At 39.4% G+C, this 17,962-nt stretch overlaps 1 protein-coding gene across 1 annotated transcript; it reads right to left on the bottom strand.

Moving 5' to 3' along the window:
• Positions 1-14,145: 14,145 nt before the first annotated feature.
• On the bottom strand, positions 14,146-15,636 carry LOC142612435 (uncharacterized). Its single transcript, XM_075784531.1, has 2 exons — positions 15,509-15,636; positions 14,146-14,593 (listed from the first exon to the last, which is right to left on the bottom strand). The coding sequence occupies exons 1-2, from the start codon at positions 15,634-15,636 to the stop codon at positions 14,146-14,148; spliced, it is 576 nt and encodes a 191-aa protein (XP_075640646.1).
• Positions 15,637-17,962: the final 2,326 nt, after the last annotated feature.

Below are 17,962 nucleotides of genomic sequence, written 5' to 3'. Positions count from 1 at the left end.
TACTCGCTTCCATGGTGGAGTCCGCAATACAAGATTGCTTGACACTCCTCCAACTTATGGCTCCACCTCCCAAGGTGAAAACACATCCCGAAGTGGATTTTCCGAAATCTAGATCCGATCGAAAGTCCGAATCGGAATAGCCAATGGGAATCAAATCCTCACTATGGTAAACAAGCATATAATCTCTCGTTCTCCTAAGATACTTGAGAATATGCTTTACAAATGCCTTGCCAATGTTTTGGTCCCGGATTTGATTGATATCGGCTAACCATGCCAACTCGAATAACAAATATCCGGTCTAGTACAAAGCATGGCATACATGAGACTTCCCACCTGTACATAAGGAACTTGTCTCATCATATTTTCTTCCTCTTGAGTCTTAGGCCTTTGGTCATCGAACTGCAGGAACTCCATGTCTAAAAGGAAGCAATCCTTTCTTGGAGTTTTGCATGCTAAACCGTTCTAGAACCTTATCTATATATCCAAACTTTGTGATAAGCCTAACATCTTATTCTTGCGATCTCGCCAAAGCTTGATCCCTAGAATAAAGTTAGCCTCACCCAAGTCTTTCATATCAAATTGGCTTGACAACCAAACTTTAACCGATGACATTACCCCTACATCGTTTCCAATGAGTAGAATATCATCAACATAAAGCACTAGGAACATTACTACTTTGTCTCGATGCCTTTTGTACACACATGGTTCATCAAGATTTTGTTCAAAACCAAATGACTTGATTGCTTGATCAAATCGATGTTCCATGACCTAGATGCTTGTTTAAGTCCATAAATGGACCTATTCAACTTGCATACCATATGCTCTTGGTTCTTTGCTATGAAACCTTCCTGGTTGCAACATGTATATTTCTTCTTCAAGATTGCCATTAAGAAATGCAGCCTTGACATCCATTTGCCAAATCTCATAATCATAATGAGTGCCAATGGATAAGAGAATTCTCGATAGATTTAAGCATGGCTACCGGCGAAAAAGTTTCATCATAATCAATACCTTCTTTTTGTGTATACCCTTTCGCCACTAGTCTTGCTTTAAAGGTTTCAACCTTTCCATCTATCCCTCTCTTTCTCTTGTAAAACCCATTTGCAACCAACAAGTTTAATGCCGTTAGGCGCCTTTACAAGATCCCATACATGATTTGAATTCATAGAATCCAATTCAGATTTCATAGCTTGGACCCAATGATGTGCATCTATATCATTCATTGCTTCATCATAAGTGTAAGGATCCGATTCAGCCTCTTCTGAGATAGCCTCATAAGTTTCTCCCAAACCTATGAATCTTATAGGAGGCTGAACAATTCTCCCACTACGACGAGGCACCTGTGTACTAGACATCTCATAAGTAGTATCTTGTGGTGTATCTAATACTACATCATCCCTAGTTTCATCCATTGGTTGTTCAACTACAAGTTCATTCATTTCAGCCAAGACAACTCTACTTCTAGGAGTAAAATTATTCATATAGTCATTTTCCAAGAATTTGGCATTTGTGCTAACAAACACTTTATTATCCTTATGACTATAGAATAAACCTCCAACTGTTCCTTTTGGATACCCTACAAAAAATACCACTTCGTTTTAGACCGTAACTTGTCGACTTTCCTTTCAACACATGTGCCGGACAACCCCAAATGTGGAGATGTCTCATACTAGGCTTACGCCCATTCCACAACTCTACAAAATGCGTGTTTTAGGAATAGACTTCGAAGGTACTAAATTCGAAGATACATTGCGATATTTAAGGCATATCCCCAAAAAGAAATTGGTAGAGTCGAATAACTCAACATGGACCTAACCATATCTAAAAGAGTCCTATTCCTTCTTTCGCTACACCATTTTGTTGTGGAGTTCCAGGCAAAGTCAATCGGGATATAATCCCATTTTCGATCAAGTAATCCTTAAAATCACCAAGAAGGTATTCGCCACCTCGATCAGATCGAATGACCTTTATGTGTTTACCCAATTGATTTTCAACTTCAGCCCTAAACTCTTTGAACTTTTCAAAGGCTTCGGATTTCCGTTTCATTAGGTACACATAACCAAATCTAGAGTAATCATCAGTGAAAGTAATGAAATACTCATAGCCACCTCTTGCTTGGATTGACATAGGACCACATACATCTGAATGTACTAGTTCTAGCAAATCTTGTGCTCTTCTACCCTTTGCATTAAAAGGTCGTTTGGTCATTTTTCCTTCCAAACAAGATTCACAAACTGGAAAACCATCAAAGTCCATGGGCTGTAAAAGTCCATCTTTGATTAGTCTTTGAATCCTACTTGAATTGATATGACCTAAACGCAAGTGCCATAGATATGCATCGCTAGTAGAAGGAAACTTTCTCTTTAATGATTTCACATGAGAGTTACTATCTAATTCAGAATTGTATAATTCATGCTTATCAGGAGTTAAAATATAAAGACCATCCACAATATTGCCAGAACAGATAAACACTTTATCCTTCTTTATTACAACATTGTCTTTCAGGATAACACAATATCCACATTTACCTAAGTAAGTTGCAGAAATTAAATTCCTACGAACATTAGGTACATACAAACAGTCTTCTAATATTAAAACTCTAGACTTAAAACACAAATTAAACACTCCAACAGCTTCAACCGGAATCTTGCTCCCATCACCAAAGTAAGAAATAGTTCTCCTTCATTCAACTGTCTCCTCGGAACCCCCGCAAAGAATTGCAGATATGATTAGTACAACCTGAATCCACACACCGGGTAATCTGTTGGATTCGTACCAAACATATTTCAAGAAGAAATGAACTTTTCATACCTTTATTCTTGGCAGCCTTGAATGTTGGACAATTCCTCTTCCAATGTCCTTTCTCACCACAATGGAAACACTTTCCTTTGGTTTTCTTTCCTTTGTTGGCAACCCCTAAGGCAATTTGTTTACCTTCTTTTTTAGTGAAGTCCTTCTTCTTCTTCTTCTTACCCTTGCCTTTCGACTTAGGTTGAGAAGTAGAAGCTTCACCCATATTGGCTTCAACACTAGAAGTACCAAGGATGCCTTCCGCCGCCACTAACTCATTCATTAATCTCGTACAAAGAATAAATCTTTTTGTTCATATTATAATTGAGTCTCGAATTCCTTGAATGATTCTCGGTAGTGACCGGAGTATCATATCCACTTGGGATTCTCCATCAATGTCGGCACCTAAAACTTCCAATGTGTTCGCATTAGCAATCATCCTAAGACAATGCTCCCTCACCGAACTTCCCGCACCCATCTTGGTATTATAAATTTGCCTCATGGTTTCTTGCCTTGCGTAACGGCCTTGCTCACCAAACATCTCCTTCAAACTATGCATTATGTCCGAAGCAAGTTCTACATCCCGCATTTGATGCCGTAGAACATTTGAGATAGATGCTAGAATGTAGCACTTGGCCATCTCATTAGATTTCGCCAACGATCATATCGCTGTTTTTCCTCAAGAGAGCATCTAATGAAGGAAAGTTAGGACATGGTTGAGTAAGCACATATTTGTGCTCTTCGGCAAATAGCAAGAACAATGTCCAAATTTCTTTTCCAATCAACATAGTTGGATCCAGTTGTTTGTTTTGGTTAAGAATAGAAACAAGTGGGCTAAATGATGCCATGACAAAATCCGAAAATAATAAACATGAATATAATAATTAAATTGGACATTATCAATTTAGCATAAAAGCATATAATATGGAACCTTAATAAAACCATAAAATAATATATGCAACGACAACCCAATCTCATATTCAATATCCCCTCGCATAGAGTGAACATAAAATACTATGGTTGATTGAGAAACTATTCTCATTATTAGTGCTATCATGACAACTCTTATCAAACACTAATAATATGCCGTTTTACATTTAGCCTCTAAGTAATAATAGTAAGAACTCAAAGCATAGAGGATACTAAAATACTTAGTCTAGTGTATACCATTGTCTAGAATCATGTGTAACCACATCTCATCCCTTTAACAGCTTATTTTGTAGTACCATGATAAAACACCCTCCGCATGGAATGCAAAGCTCGAAGCTAAGACAAGGTGTTTATCAAACCACTATAGACCAAGAAATTCAATCTTGTAGGGCCTACGAAATAAATACTCTCCGGCATGGAATGCTAAGCTCGAGGCAAAGCAAAGTATATATTTCACACTACTATGAACCAACAACGGAGGCCGTGAGATCCAACCTCTGAATCTCTCTCCCACTAGATATTTTAAATTAAGGTTTTTAAAATCAAGAATGATAATAATGCTAGACATGTTGAAAAAATAATCCTAATCTAATCAGGAATAAATTTCATTAAACTAGCATTAATATATATAAATATATATAACGTAATAAAAACATTTATTATATATAAAAATTTATATTATATTATATATAATATAATATTCAAATTAATATATATAATATATAATTATTACTTTTTATATATATATATATATTATAATATAATATATATATATATATATGATTATTATTATATATATATATATATATATATATATATATTTGTCAGAGAAGACTTGAATCCTCACGGATTCACTGTATGTATAACACGGTAAAGCCAATCCGTGATATAAATTCAAAGCAAGCAATTGAATTCAAAGTCAACGGTGCAATGAGAATAACTACCCATGTACGGATTCACCCTCTTCAAAGTCCAATCCGTGACATAACTGTAACTTTTGAAGAAAGTTTCCAGCGGTTTTGGAAAAATATAATGAATGACTCCGTGTGAATCCATGCGGTTTTGAAGAAAGTCTCAAGTGGTTTTCATGAGATGGCAGTTACATGATTTCATATTAGCAACTATCTCAAGACATGGCACTGTTCAATCCCCACTTGCAATATATATATACACGGATTCAATGAAAATTAAAACCGATGACACAACACCATATGCAGAAAATTGTAACATAAAGACAACGGTTTTTCTTAAATTTTAAAATTTAATCACACGCTATACAATCATGATATGAAAACCTGGCTCTGATACCAATTGAAGGAAAAAATTCTGGTTTTGCATCTCATGCAAAACCCACAGCGGAAGCAAAGAATAAGGATCTATTTCATTCATGATTGATAACGTGCACAATGTAAATTTCAGAATTTAAGAACAAGATAGCGTACCTTGGTGTGGAGAAATTCAAAACAAAAATTAGAAGCACTTGGGAACACTTTTAATCTTCACTCCAATTCCACTTTACGCCCAAGATGTGTGGTCTCTCAATCAGTTTTTCAAAGGGAGAATGAAAGTGTGTCTCACACTCTCTCACACACCGTTTCTTTTTCTTTTCTAAACTCTTCTAATAAAAATTCTGTATGTTTCTCCCTTTATAACTAACTGATTATCTAATTGGGTTGGCCTATTGGGCCTTTCCAATTGGGCTTTAGTGTGTAAGGCTGAGTGGGACCAAAAGGACTAATAAGACACTAGCTCCAATGGGCCTTGGGCTTTTCCGTCAACACTTGACAAGTCCAAAGTTACCATTAATTATATTTAATACCACTATATAAATATAATTGCACTCTAGGCCTTATTAATAAATTATATCCCAAAACTTTATTATACACGTAACCCTTCATAAAATATTCGTAGTAACACAAAGTCATAAATGTAGACTGAACTTTGTAAATTACTACATCTTATCTCAGTACCCGTTTAATTCTTTAAAGTTATTCATTATATATTTATGAAATCCAATTTCATAAATATATACTTTAGTAATTTCTTACTAAAGTGGTTAGGCCTAACTCTCTCAATAACCGAAACCATTAAACTTATCTCAAGGAATATTTTATATCTCTATCAAGCAGACTATGAATTCCATCTTGAGAATATATGTTCCATCAACACTAAATATGGTGCCCAACATACCGAGGTTTTGACCGTTATTTCGCATCTCACTCCCCGATATATCAAAGCAACCTACACGTCATGATCAAGTCCATTATTCTCTCGTGATTAAGAGTTCATGCAAATAGAAGTCGTGAGATTTATTATTCATTTGACAAAGTCGTTAGAAGAATAATAAATCTCACAATGGTCTGTTTTCAATATGTTTTAACTCTTAAAACATATCAACATATCAACTAGAAGCTTCCACTTCCATGATCAAGACAAATCATCTTAGTTGACACGTTATAGTCTTCGCAGATGAAATGCCCAATTTCATCACCGACTACGAACTATTAATTCTGAGTTTACAAAGAACTTGTGATTTACATCTTCTGTGACTTTTCACATAAATCACATACAATGCATCTCATGGACTATATGATAATGTCCCATATTCACGTAACCACTATTTTAGATAATAATAAAATAACTTTATCAAATACAATATTAAGTCATACATCATGTCATACATAATGTCATACATAATATCATACATAGCATCATACAATAGGATTTAAGGGCACTAATCCTAACAGACACTTCAAACCCCCACATTTGGAGACCGACAACCCTGTGGAAGCCTTGAATAGATCCAACTAACAAACACTTGCCGAGGAAGATGAAGTCCTCAAGCAACTACAAAAGACACAAGCCAACATATCCTTATTGGGTTTACTTATGGCCTCACACAAACATCGTCAAAACCTAGTAGACCTGTTCAACCAAATCGAAGTCCCTACAACCACAACCTCCCAAGATCTGAATGCTATGATTGGGTCTGTAAATAGGGAACTCACCATCTCCTATTCTGACAAGGATTTGACCAAGAAAGGGAAGCACCACAACGACCCTTTGCATATCACTATAGATTCCATGGGGAAAAGGATACTGATGTTGATAGATGATGGAAGCGCCTTAAATGCATGTCATTTAAAGACTGCAAGCTGCCTGGGCCTCAGTATTGAAGACTTTATGTGCCTACTGACCAACATGTGAGGGCATATGACAACAATAGAAGAGAGGTCTTAAGGACCATAACATTAGAGCTTACCATAGGATCAATGGTCAAGAAGGTGGATTTTTAGGTTCATAACATAGCCTTATGCTTCAACATGCTCCTTGGGTGACCCTGGATTCATGACACAGAGGCTGTACCTTCTTACCTGTATCAAAAGGTTCGATTTCCACATGAAAAAGCTATTGTGACCTTCTATAGGGATACATTGACTGTGCCTAAGCCTGTTTATGGTATTGATTCCAAGAAAGAGCTATTGACCTTGGATGACTTTGAAAGTGAGAGGCCTAGTTTTGAAAAGAGAGAGGGAGAAGTTGAGAAGATTCCAATGGACTTCACTCCTTATGGTAACAACAATATGGTAGCAATGATGAGAAGAACGAACTACCTTCCGGGGATGAATTTGGGAAGAACTGTGAAGAAGCCAACTGTTCAGATTTCAACGATTCCTACTACCACACCACCTTTTGGGCTAGGCTACAAGCCCACTGATGATGATTTGCTAGAGATGGAAGTAAGAAAGATGGCTAGAGCCAAAGCCAAAGCAAAAGGACTCCATTGTCCTCCAGAACCACTAAAGCCCTACACTCCTACGTTGAATGGGAAGTTTGTAAAAGCCGGAGAGAGTCAGCGTTATTGGGGGTTCCCTGAGCCAAGATTTGATCCTATGACAAAGATAATGGTACCTAGATTTGAGATACGACTTGATTACCATAACAAGGCTCTAGAGTTGAAGAAAGAAGACACAACGTGGGTTCCTACTGATTGGGCTGATTACATGGATCCTGACGCCATGACTACGCATCTTGGAGATCATATTTGCAACATAGAAGATGAAGAATATTGGGAGGCTAGTCAGCATGCATTGGAGAGCCCGTATGAACTAAGAGCCCATAACGAAGATGAAGAGGGGGGAGCAGCCCCTAGTGATGATGAAGATGAAGATGAAAACGAAAACAAGAGTGATAGTAGTAGTGATAGCAGCACTGATAGTGATGAGAACAGCAACAGAAGTTATAATAGCCCATACAGTGGTGATGATTGGGGTGAACCCCCTAGTGATAGAGAAGATAAAGATGCAGACCTATTCAATGAGGAATATGATAGTGCTGTGGACTATTATGATCAAGACATTGAAGACGACGCCGAGACTAACAAATGGAGCGATATTGATAGTGATCAATATAGACTGGTGAATGTGTTAGAGAATGCAAGAGAAGAGAATGCACAAGCCAATCGAATGTACCACAAAGAATATCCCTATGGGCTTTCAGATTGGAGTGATATCACTGATGTTAGCTTAAAGTCTGGCCCAAGGTATGACAAGCATGGAAGAGAAGTTCCAGAATTGGGGTCATATTATGATTTAGAACCAAGTTCACCAACCCCACATACTGAAGAGGAAGATGACATAGATGCCAAATTGGCCGGACTAGACCACAAGCTGATGGTCCATAGTCTCAGAATCATGACACTTGAGAATGCTGAACATAATGATGAAAGGGAAGAAGGAGGCAAGCCAGAGCATCTCCCTTAACCCATTAACTTGGGCAACAGAGGCAAGCACGACTTGTTTGATGAATGGATGGATAGCATAGAGCGCTTGGATGCTTTTGTGACCGACAAGCCTACAGACATGGAGATTGAAGAAGAAGCTACAGATTATATGGATGTAGATCCCGCAGTACTGATGCTGAGAAAGAAGAAGCTTACTGGGAGCCATTTGCCATTGTGGAAGCCACGACCAAGTTGAAGAATTGGGCATAGGAGGGAGCCACCCACCCCATGGAGGACTCCATGAAGAAGATCAAGACCGTCAAGTTAGTCACGTTTGCCAAGAGGATCAAAACCATTGGGTTAGTCACCCCTGTCCAAAACATTGTTTCTATTCCTATTGAGTCTATTTCTACTAGTATTTCTATTCCTATTAAGTCTGTTTGTAATAATTTTCCAGTTCAGTCTACTTTAGTTAAGTCTTTTGAGTCTGTTAAGTTTGTTGAGAACTCTTTTCCTTTTAATATGATTTTTGATTCTGCTTATTTGCTGGCTTTGAATGTTTTTATTTCAAAAATTGGTAAAGAAACTCTTAATAATAAGGAATTAAAACATGGATACCTAGAACCTATAAAAGAAGAAACCTAACCCCTTAACTTGGGAACTGAGGATGAGCCTAAAATAATCCAAGTGGGCAATACCCTAACCACTTTAGAGAAAGATGCATTAGTGGCACTATCAACAGAGTTCAAGGAGGTTTTTACCTGGTTATATGAAGACATGCCTAGGATTGATACAGATATAGTACAACCCTACATTCCAATAGATCCAACCATGAAGCCGGTCAAGTAGAAATTGAGAAGAATAAATCCAGAGTGAACTCTCAAGATCAAGGAAGAAGTGGAGAAGCAGTACAATGCTAGATTCCTAAGAGTGGTCAACTATCCAGAATGGTTAGCTAATGTGGTTCCGGTACCAAAGAAAGATAGGAAGGTTAAAATGGGTGTAGATTTTCGAGATCTTAACAAGGCTAGCGCGAAAGATGATTTTCCTTTGCCTCACATTGACGTCTTGGTTGACAACACAGCGGGTCATGCTCTGCTATCATTCATGGACGGATTTTCAAAGTACAACCAAATCAAGATGGCTCCAGAAGATATGAAGAAAACCTCTTTCAATACACCATGGGGGACATACTGCTACAAGGTCATGCCATTTGGTCTTAAAAATGCTAGTGCTACTAACCAACATGCAGCCACCACCTTGTTGCATGATTTAATCCATAAAGAAATAGAAATTTATGTCGATGACATGATAGTGAAGTCCAAAGACCGTGAAGGGCACATACCAACTTTGAGGAAGTTCTTCAAAAGAATCCAATTCTACAAGTTACGATAGAATCCTAAGTGATGATGCAAAGAAAATCAGTAGGCTGGATGCTCCGGGCTTCAATGGGCTAGCGATTGTTTGGAAGGCCTAAGAAGAAGAACACACAATCAAAGGATAACTGGGGTGGATCGGCCAAGAACCCTCCAATGCCAAAGTTAGTTTTTCTCTCAAATTCTAGAGTTCCAACTTTTCAGGAGTTGTAAAAAACTTACCTTTACTTGATGTGAATGAATGTTTATATAGTGTGATCTTGGAGTGGTTACTTGTCTCATAACTTCCCTTACAAATGAGGAGGTCAGAGGATTCAAGGTTAACTTCCATAACCGCTATAGGAGTTAGAATATTTTATTTCCTATAATTGTCATAGAAGTTAAGTACTGCGGAGGGAGTTATAACAATGAACCAGGACCTAACTCATGCCTCCAAATAGTGACATATGGTCCGATTTAGCTCTTGTATATTAATTTCTGGAATTATTCTCGAGTGTTAGAGCTCGTCCAGGGGTTTTCCTTATGGATAACCTACATGCTTATGGACGACCGTCCTGATAAGGAAAGCCATTCTTGCCTTCTTAACTTGGACGACCCCCATAGACGAGTCAAAGTTCATTTTCCTTTTGGTTCACCATCAGTTGCCCCCTTGTCCAAAGGTCATCCAAGGCATTTTTGGATTTACTGTTATCCTTCAGACGTTCTTTTTTTTTTTTAGCGGTTTGATGCCCTGCCACATGTCATGACCTCATTGGTGACTGGTCACGTTGATTCACTTTTTTCGAGGAATATGCCACGTGTCATCCTTTGGTTGGTCACGTCGTTTTAGATGCCAAATTCTACTGCCTATAAATAGTAGAATTCCTCTCCTGCCCTTCACATTTCTGAAATTTTCTTCCTTGACACTTGTCGTCTAGCGCCTCGTCTAGAAGTGTTTCCTTGTCCTTAGTTCTCCTTTGTCTAGAGCCAAGTACTCTCTTCATCCTCCTTGGGTTTTCCTTAGAATTTCTAAAATGTCTAAGATTGTTCTTTCCTCGTCTAGCAATAGTGTAGATAAGGCTATCGATGAGTATCATGACTTCACTAGCTACACTGATTCTAGTAGCCTTAGTAGTAGTAGTAATGGGAATACTACTGAGGAATATACATCTAGTGTTCCTAGGGTTCCCCTAGAGGTCTTCTAAGAACACCTTAGGACGAGGGCAACCTCAGGGTCTCAGTCTGGTACCTTAACGAGTGTTCCTCCACCCACTCCTATAGACGAGGTAGAGACTGTATATAGCTATGTTGTAGGTATACCTTCCAAGACGGATGAGAGGAGACTAGCTGCCCTTAGGAGTTGGTACTAAATCCCAGATGACCTTACCTCTAGGTTAGCCGTTCATGGGGAATGGTGTTGTCAACCCTGTTTTGGGATAGGCACCTATGAGGCTTACCTTCTAGGGGGGCTTAGGTTACCCCTAAATGTCTTTGCTAGAGAATTACTTACTAGGTTAGGTTTAGGAGTTTGTCAATTTAACCATAATACATGGAGACTCGTCATCTCTATGCAAGTTTTGTGGAGGGAAGTATTTGAAGGGGATCGTCCTTTTACTGTGGACGAGTTCCTCTACTGTTACAAACCCTCAAAGATTAGTCAGTCCTTGGGCTTTTATCAATTTACCACCAGGTGCAGTGACTGTAGATTGATTAAGTCCTTGGTTACATCTGACAGAAACTAGAAGACAGAGTTTTTCTTCGCCTCTAGTTTCTGGTCTGGGCACCCTGTTGAGGTTGGCAGGGATTCATTTGCCCCATATACTGGAGAATTAGGCAACCTTCATCCTGAAGGTATATTTTTGTTTGTTGTGTTCGCTTTGCTTGCCCCCCCCCTTTTCATTTATATGTAATTGTCTAACCTTTTCCTCCCTTCTTTGTTTCAGCTATTAAACGACCATCTTTTAGTAAATTTCATCGTGATCGCGTCCACAGAGCTCGTCTATACGTTGATAGGAGCTTTCACTCTTTGGTGACCCTTCAACGTCTTGCCATATGGGGTCTCGGTCCTAAACCCTCTGTTGTAGCTATTGCCCATAAGCTCACTGTTCGTAGACGTGAGTTTCCTTTTCCCTTAGAAGTTATTTGATTGTTATACATTCCTTAGCTGATATTTCAATATTTTCCTTTTAGGGATGGCAACCATGAAGGAAAATAAAGGAAAGGAAGTTGTGGATGAGGTAACCAGGCTTGAACCTCAGTCTCAGCCTCGTCCTACTGTTGGAAACAAAAGAAAGAATTTGTCAAAGGCCATTGACTTGGAGAATCTTCCAAGTCGTCGTAAGGAGAAGAGGGCCAAACACAAGTTGTCTAAGCTTGGGGTGGCCAAGCCTGGCCTCCCTGTTTTTCCTTCTCAGCAGTCGTTCGTCCAAATCCACGACGTGGATACTGAACCTGCCAGAGATCCTCCGTCCAAAACCACTATACCTGCCTTGTCTCAGCCTTCTCGAAGAGCTTCCATGAATCTCTTGGAAAATGAAGACTTGGCTTGGGAGAGGTTTGAGTAGGCTGTAACTGGTGAGGACGTGGCAGTGTGCTATGACATGTCCATAAAAGAACTTGAGCACTCTGGTGTTTATGATCTTTTCAAGGTAATTACTTTTACCTCGTCTTGTCATAGTAATATGTATACATGTATATTTTTTAACAAAAGTTTTAATCACTTGTGTAGGCAATGTCGAAGTTCATTGCTGCGTCTAGGCAGGCCACAGAGTTGGACAAGACGAAGGTCTTGCTTGAGACGAGGATCAATGAGGTCAAGGACGACTGCAAGAGATTGGTTAAGGTGGAAACTAAGGTTAAAGACGAGGCCAAGGAGCTGTAGAACCTGGTTGAAGATCTGAGAGCTGATATTGTTGAGAAGGATACTCATCTTGACCATCTTCAAAAGAGGAATGACGAGTTGACTACCCTTCTTAACAAGGCAAAAGAAGATGTAGTAGTGGAGTTTAGAGCCTCCAAACAATTTATTGACTTACTGGACACCAACTACGCGGCGGGCTTTTGAGATTTTCACATGGACGCTAGGGAAAACTTCCCTGAAGTTGACTTTAGCTCCATTAAGCTCAATCTTGGTACTGCTACAAGCTCTCTTCTGCAGACGAGCTCTAAAGACATTAACATTGAAGATGATGCCACTACTCAACCTACCCAGGACGAGCCTAACGTTGGAGATGACCCCCCACAGTGAAGATAAAATTTGTCTTAATTTCCCTTTGTCTTTGTCTTTTTTTTTTTTTTTTTTTTTAATGAGGTCCATTGTTTAAGGCTGTTTGAAATCGTTCAAGTACATTTCACTCGTCCATAATACTTAGGACGAGTTTCTAAACAGTTGCCTTTTAGGCTTTATTTTACAAGGGTTTTTGGACGGTGGTCGTCTACCATTTTTGAAACTTTGATGAATGAATGTTCATTTCCATTACTTTTTTATCTACTATTGAGCATATTATTGTATGGATGAACCCACCCCCCACTTTTTTTTACATCATACATTATACTGGTTCTAAGTGTGGCTCGTCCACTCATGAAGGCACTTGGCTCATCCATGTTTAGAACTCCCTCATGTTCAACATTTTCATCATCTTCTAAATTTTATAAGAATAAATCGTCTTGCGAATTACGAATGGCACTGGTTTTACTAGTTTTAATCGACCAGAGATTTGATAACAGGCTCTATTTTTCGTCCACAGGACTCATCTCTAGGCATAACGTTTACAGCTTTTTTACTCGTCCAAAGATTAGATTGTTTTTGCTGGTTCTATTTATCCATGGATTTTGAATATTCTTTCATGCACGCATTTTCACATCCATTGGTTGGACGAATACGCTTCGGGCTTTGTCTTGTCCATTGTTTAGACGAGCGTGCCTTGGCTTATTTTACCTAGCTTTATCCCTATTTTAAGGAAAGCTAATAGACGTTACCTCCCTGCGTCCGAAGAATTTATTCGTCTTAGGCCTTTAGCCTTTTTGTGGATGAAATCATGAAAATTAGAAATTTATGCATCACATATATTGGAAATCCAAACTATATATAACATAGATATCGTCCACAAGCATGGCACATGCTTAGAAGCCAGTGCCTTAGGGAATTAAAATACTTATACAAACCAAGTACATAACCTCGTCTTTCACAAATCAGTCCATAGATAGCGCAAAAGTTTGGAACTAATGCACTTTTTATTATTTAAAAACACGAAATAATAGTAAACATCAGTAAATATGAGGTAGACCACATAACTTCAACCTTATCCATGATGCTCATCCATGGTGATTCTCGTCCAAGCTAACCCTTCATTGATAGCATCTTCTCAGATGCTCAATGTTCCAAGGGTGTTCTAGCTTTCGTCCATTTAGGGCTTCCAAATAGTATGACCGCTGCCTCTTGTAGTTGATAACCCTATAAGGTCCTTCCCAATTAGGCCCTAGTTTTCCGTGAGCCAGGTTTCTAGTTGCCATGGATATCTTTTTAAGGATGAGGTCCCCAATGTTGAAACGCCTGGGTTTTACCATGGCATCATATTGCCTGGTCATAAGATTTTTGTATCTTGCTGTCCTTTGCTCCGCATTCATCCTTACCTTGTCAATAAAATCTAGGTCAAGATGAAGTTGTTCTTCATTTTCCTTGTCTTGATACTTCATCACTCGGTGGTTGGCTATATGCACTTCTGCAGGTATGAATGCTTCTCTTCCATAGGCTAGCTTGAAAGGGGCTTCTTTTGTTGGGGTTCTCACAGTCGTCCTGTAAGCCTAAAGGACACCTAGTAGCTCGTCTGGTCATACTTCCTTTTCCCCCTCAAGCTGAGTCTTAATAATTTTCAATAAGGATTGGTTTGTAACTTCTGCTTGGCCGTTCGATTGCAAATGGGAGGAGAAGGAATAATTATTTTTTATTCCAAGTTACTCACAAAACTCCCTGAAAGGTGTGTTATCAAATTGTCGTCCATTGTCAGATATTAGTACCCTAGGTATCCTAAATCTGCATACAATGTTCTTCCATATGAAGTTCTTGACATTTTGCTGAGTGATTTTTTCCAAGAGCTCGGCTTCTACTTACTTAGTAAAGTAATCAATCTCTACTACCAAAAAACTTCATCTACCTATTGCAAGTGGGAATGGACCTAAAATGTCCAGTCCCCATTGCGCAAAAGGCCATGGGGCCATCATTAGGGTCAGATACTTCGATGGTTATCTTGGGACGTTGTTGAAGCACTGGCACTGGTCACATACTTTGACATAAGCCTTAGCATCTGCTTGAATAGTTGGCCAGTAGAAGCCTACACGGACAACCTTATGGACTAATGCTCTTGCTCCAGAGTGATTTCTGCATGCACCTTCATAAACTTCCCTCAACACGTAATTCGACTCGTTTGGAGCTAAGAACCTTAAGTAAGGCTAAGAGAAGCCTCACTTATACATTACCTCGTCTATAAGGATATACTTGGTAGCTTTGATCCTCAACTTCCTAGCCTCGTCCTTGTCTTCTAGAAGTCTTCCATCTTTGAGATAAACTTTTATTGGAGTCATCCAATTTCCTTCTCCTCCAATTTGTTGTACCTCTAGAAGATCTATGCTTGGCATATATTGGACTTGGTCATAGTAGTCTACAGCTCCCCTTGCATATAATATGGAGGAGCCATCTACACTGATGACCTACCTTTGAACTTCGTCTCCTTCATCCAGCTCGTCTTGGCTGGGAGTGAATTCTGCAATGAAATCTGCCAATGTCTGTGCTTTTATCGCGCTTCTTGGTTGGTATCTAACATCAAATTCACTAAGTTCCATGGTCTATTGGATTAGTCGTCCTGTGGCTTCTAACTTGTTCATCGCCTTCTTTAGTGGATGATCTGTCAAGACATTGATGACATGGGCCTGAAAGTAATGCCTTAGCTTCCTAGAAGCCATGACCAAAGCAAAGGCTAGCTTTTCCATCATTGGATATCGTCCTTCCGCATCTCTTATCGCTCGGCTTGTATAGTAAACTGGTTTCTGTATTCTTCCTTCTTCTCTAATTAATGTCGAGCTCACTGCCTGTGGGGACATTGCTAAATACAAATACAATTCTTCCCCTGGTACGAATGGGCTTAGCAAAGGAGTTGTAGTGAGGTAGGCCTTGAGGTCTTGGAAGGCCTTCTGGCACTCGTTTGTCCATTCAAATGCCTTCTTGAGAACTTTAAAGAATGGTAGACACTTGTCTGTAGCTTTTTAGACAAACCTGTTAAGGGCGGCAATTCATCTGGTGAGAGATTGGACTTCTTTGATATTCCTCGGTGGCTCCATCTTTAGTATTGCTTGGATTTTATTGGGATTTGCTTCAATGCCCCTATGTGAAACCATGAATCAAAGAAATTTTCCCGACGAAACTCCAAAAGCACACTTACTCGGGTTCAACTTCATGTTATACCGTCTAAGCGTATCAAAGGTCTCCTAAAGGTCATCCAAATGCTTTCTCGTCCAAAATCTTTACCGACATATAATCTACATAAACTTCCATGTTTCGCCCAATCTGTGGATGAAACATATGGTTAACCAGCTTTTGATAAGTTGCCCCCGCGTTCTTCAAACCGAAGGGCATCATTTTGTAACAAAATAAGCCTCGGTTGGTGATGAAGGACATCTTTTCTTGATCCATCTCGTCCATCCTAATTTGATTGTAGCCTGAAAAAGTGTCCATGAAATTTAGCAATTTATGACCCTTAGTTAAGTCCACCAGCTGGTCAATGCATGGCAACGGATAGCTATCCTTGGGGCAGGCTTTGTTCAAATCAGTGAAGTCCACACACATTCTCCACTTGCCATTTGCCTTCTTGACCATTACCACATTAATCAACCAGTCCGAGTAATAGACTTCTCTGAAAAATTTTGTCGTGGTTAACTTTTGGACTTCTTCTTTAATGGCGTTGTCTCGCTCAGGGGCAAAAATTATTTTCTTCTGACGTACAAGCTTGGACGAAGGATATACGTTCAAACGATGGCTAATGACGCTTGATTCTATACCTGGCATATCCTCATGACTCCAGGCGAACACATCTGTACTCTTCTTTAGAAATTGGACAAGGTCTTGCTTTGTCTTCTCTTCCATGCTCGCTCCTATTCTTGTAAACTTTTCAGGGTTACACTTGTCCAAAGGAATGTCTTCCAACATCTCTATGGGCTCTGCGGTAACCCTCCTCTCGTCTATTCTCACTGTCTGTACCTGCTCATCCATAGCCAACATGGCTAAATAGCATTCTCTGGCGTTACCGTCTTCCAACTGTTTAACGTCGATCGTCCAATGATAGCGTCGTATGACAATGAACAGTCAACAACAAGGAAACTTACTTCTTTAGTTACCTGTTGCGGATATACACCTACCACCATAGGTAACGTAATGATACCCACAGGTTGCAGCTCCATCCCTCCAAATCCTATCAAAGGATAGTTTACTGGACAAAGTTGATCTCGTTCGAGCCTCATCTGTTAAAAGGCGGGATAATACAAGATGTCCACCGAACTTCCATTGTTTATCAACACCTTTCTAGTCGTGTAATTAGCAATGAGCAAGGTGATGACGATCACGTCGTCATGTGGGTGGTGGACTCTTTCGGCATCCTCATTCGTGAATGTAATGGCATGCTCGTCCATTCCTCTCGTCCTTGGAGACCGTCCAAATAGTTGGACGTTTTGGACCACCTTTAGGTAAGTCTTTCTTGACTTGAAAGATTATCCTGTTGAAGTTCCTCCTATGATAACTCTTATTTCTCCAAGTAAAGGTCGTGACGGCTCCTCTACCTTCGCCTTTAACTTCTCGTCCTTGTTATCTCGTCCAAGAAAATTTCTCAATTTTCCTTGTTTGATAAGGTTCTCTATTTGCTACTTCAAATCAAAACACTCATCCATGTCATACCCATGGTCTCTATGGAAGCGGTAATACTTGTTTCTATTGCGCTTGTTGGAATCTCCTTTCATTTTATCTGGCCACTTTAAGGATGGGTTTTCCTTGATTTGCATAAGCACTTGTTCAAGTGGCGTGTTCAAGTGGCGTATTCAAGGGCGTATACTGTTAACTCCTTGCTGAAGAACATGCCTTTTTGTTATCTCTATCTTTCTTCTCCCTTGCCCGGGCCTTCTT

This window comes from Castanea sativa, chromosome 10 (genome assembly GCF_040712315.1).
Source record: "Castanea sativa cultivar Marrone di Chiusa Pesio chromosome 10, ASM4071231v1".
NCBI lineage: Eukaryota > Viridiplantae > Streptophyta > Magnoliopsida > Fagales > Fagaceae > Castanea > Castanea sativa.
Note: the sequence above shows the minus strand (reverse complement) of the source record. Positions and strands in the feature narration are given on the sequence as shown.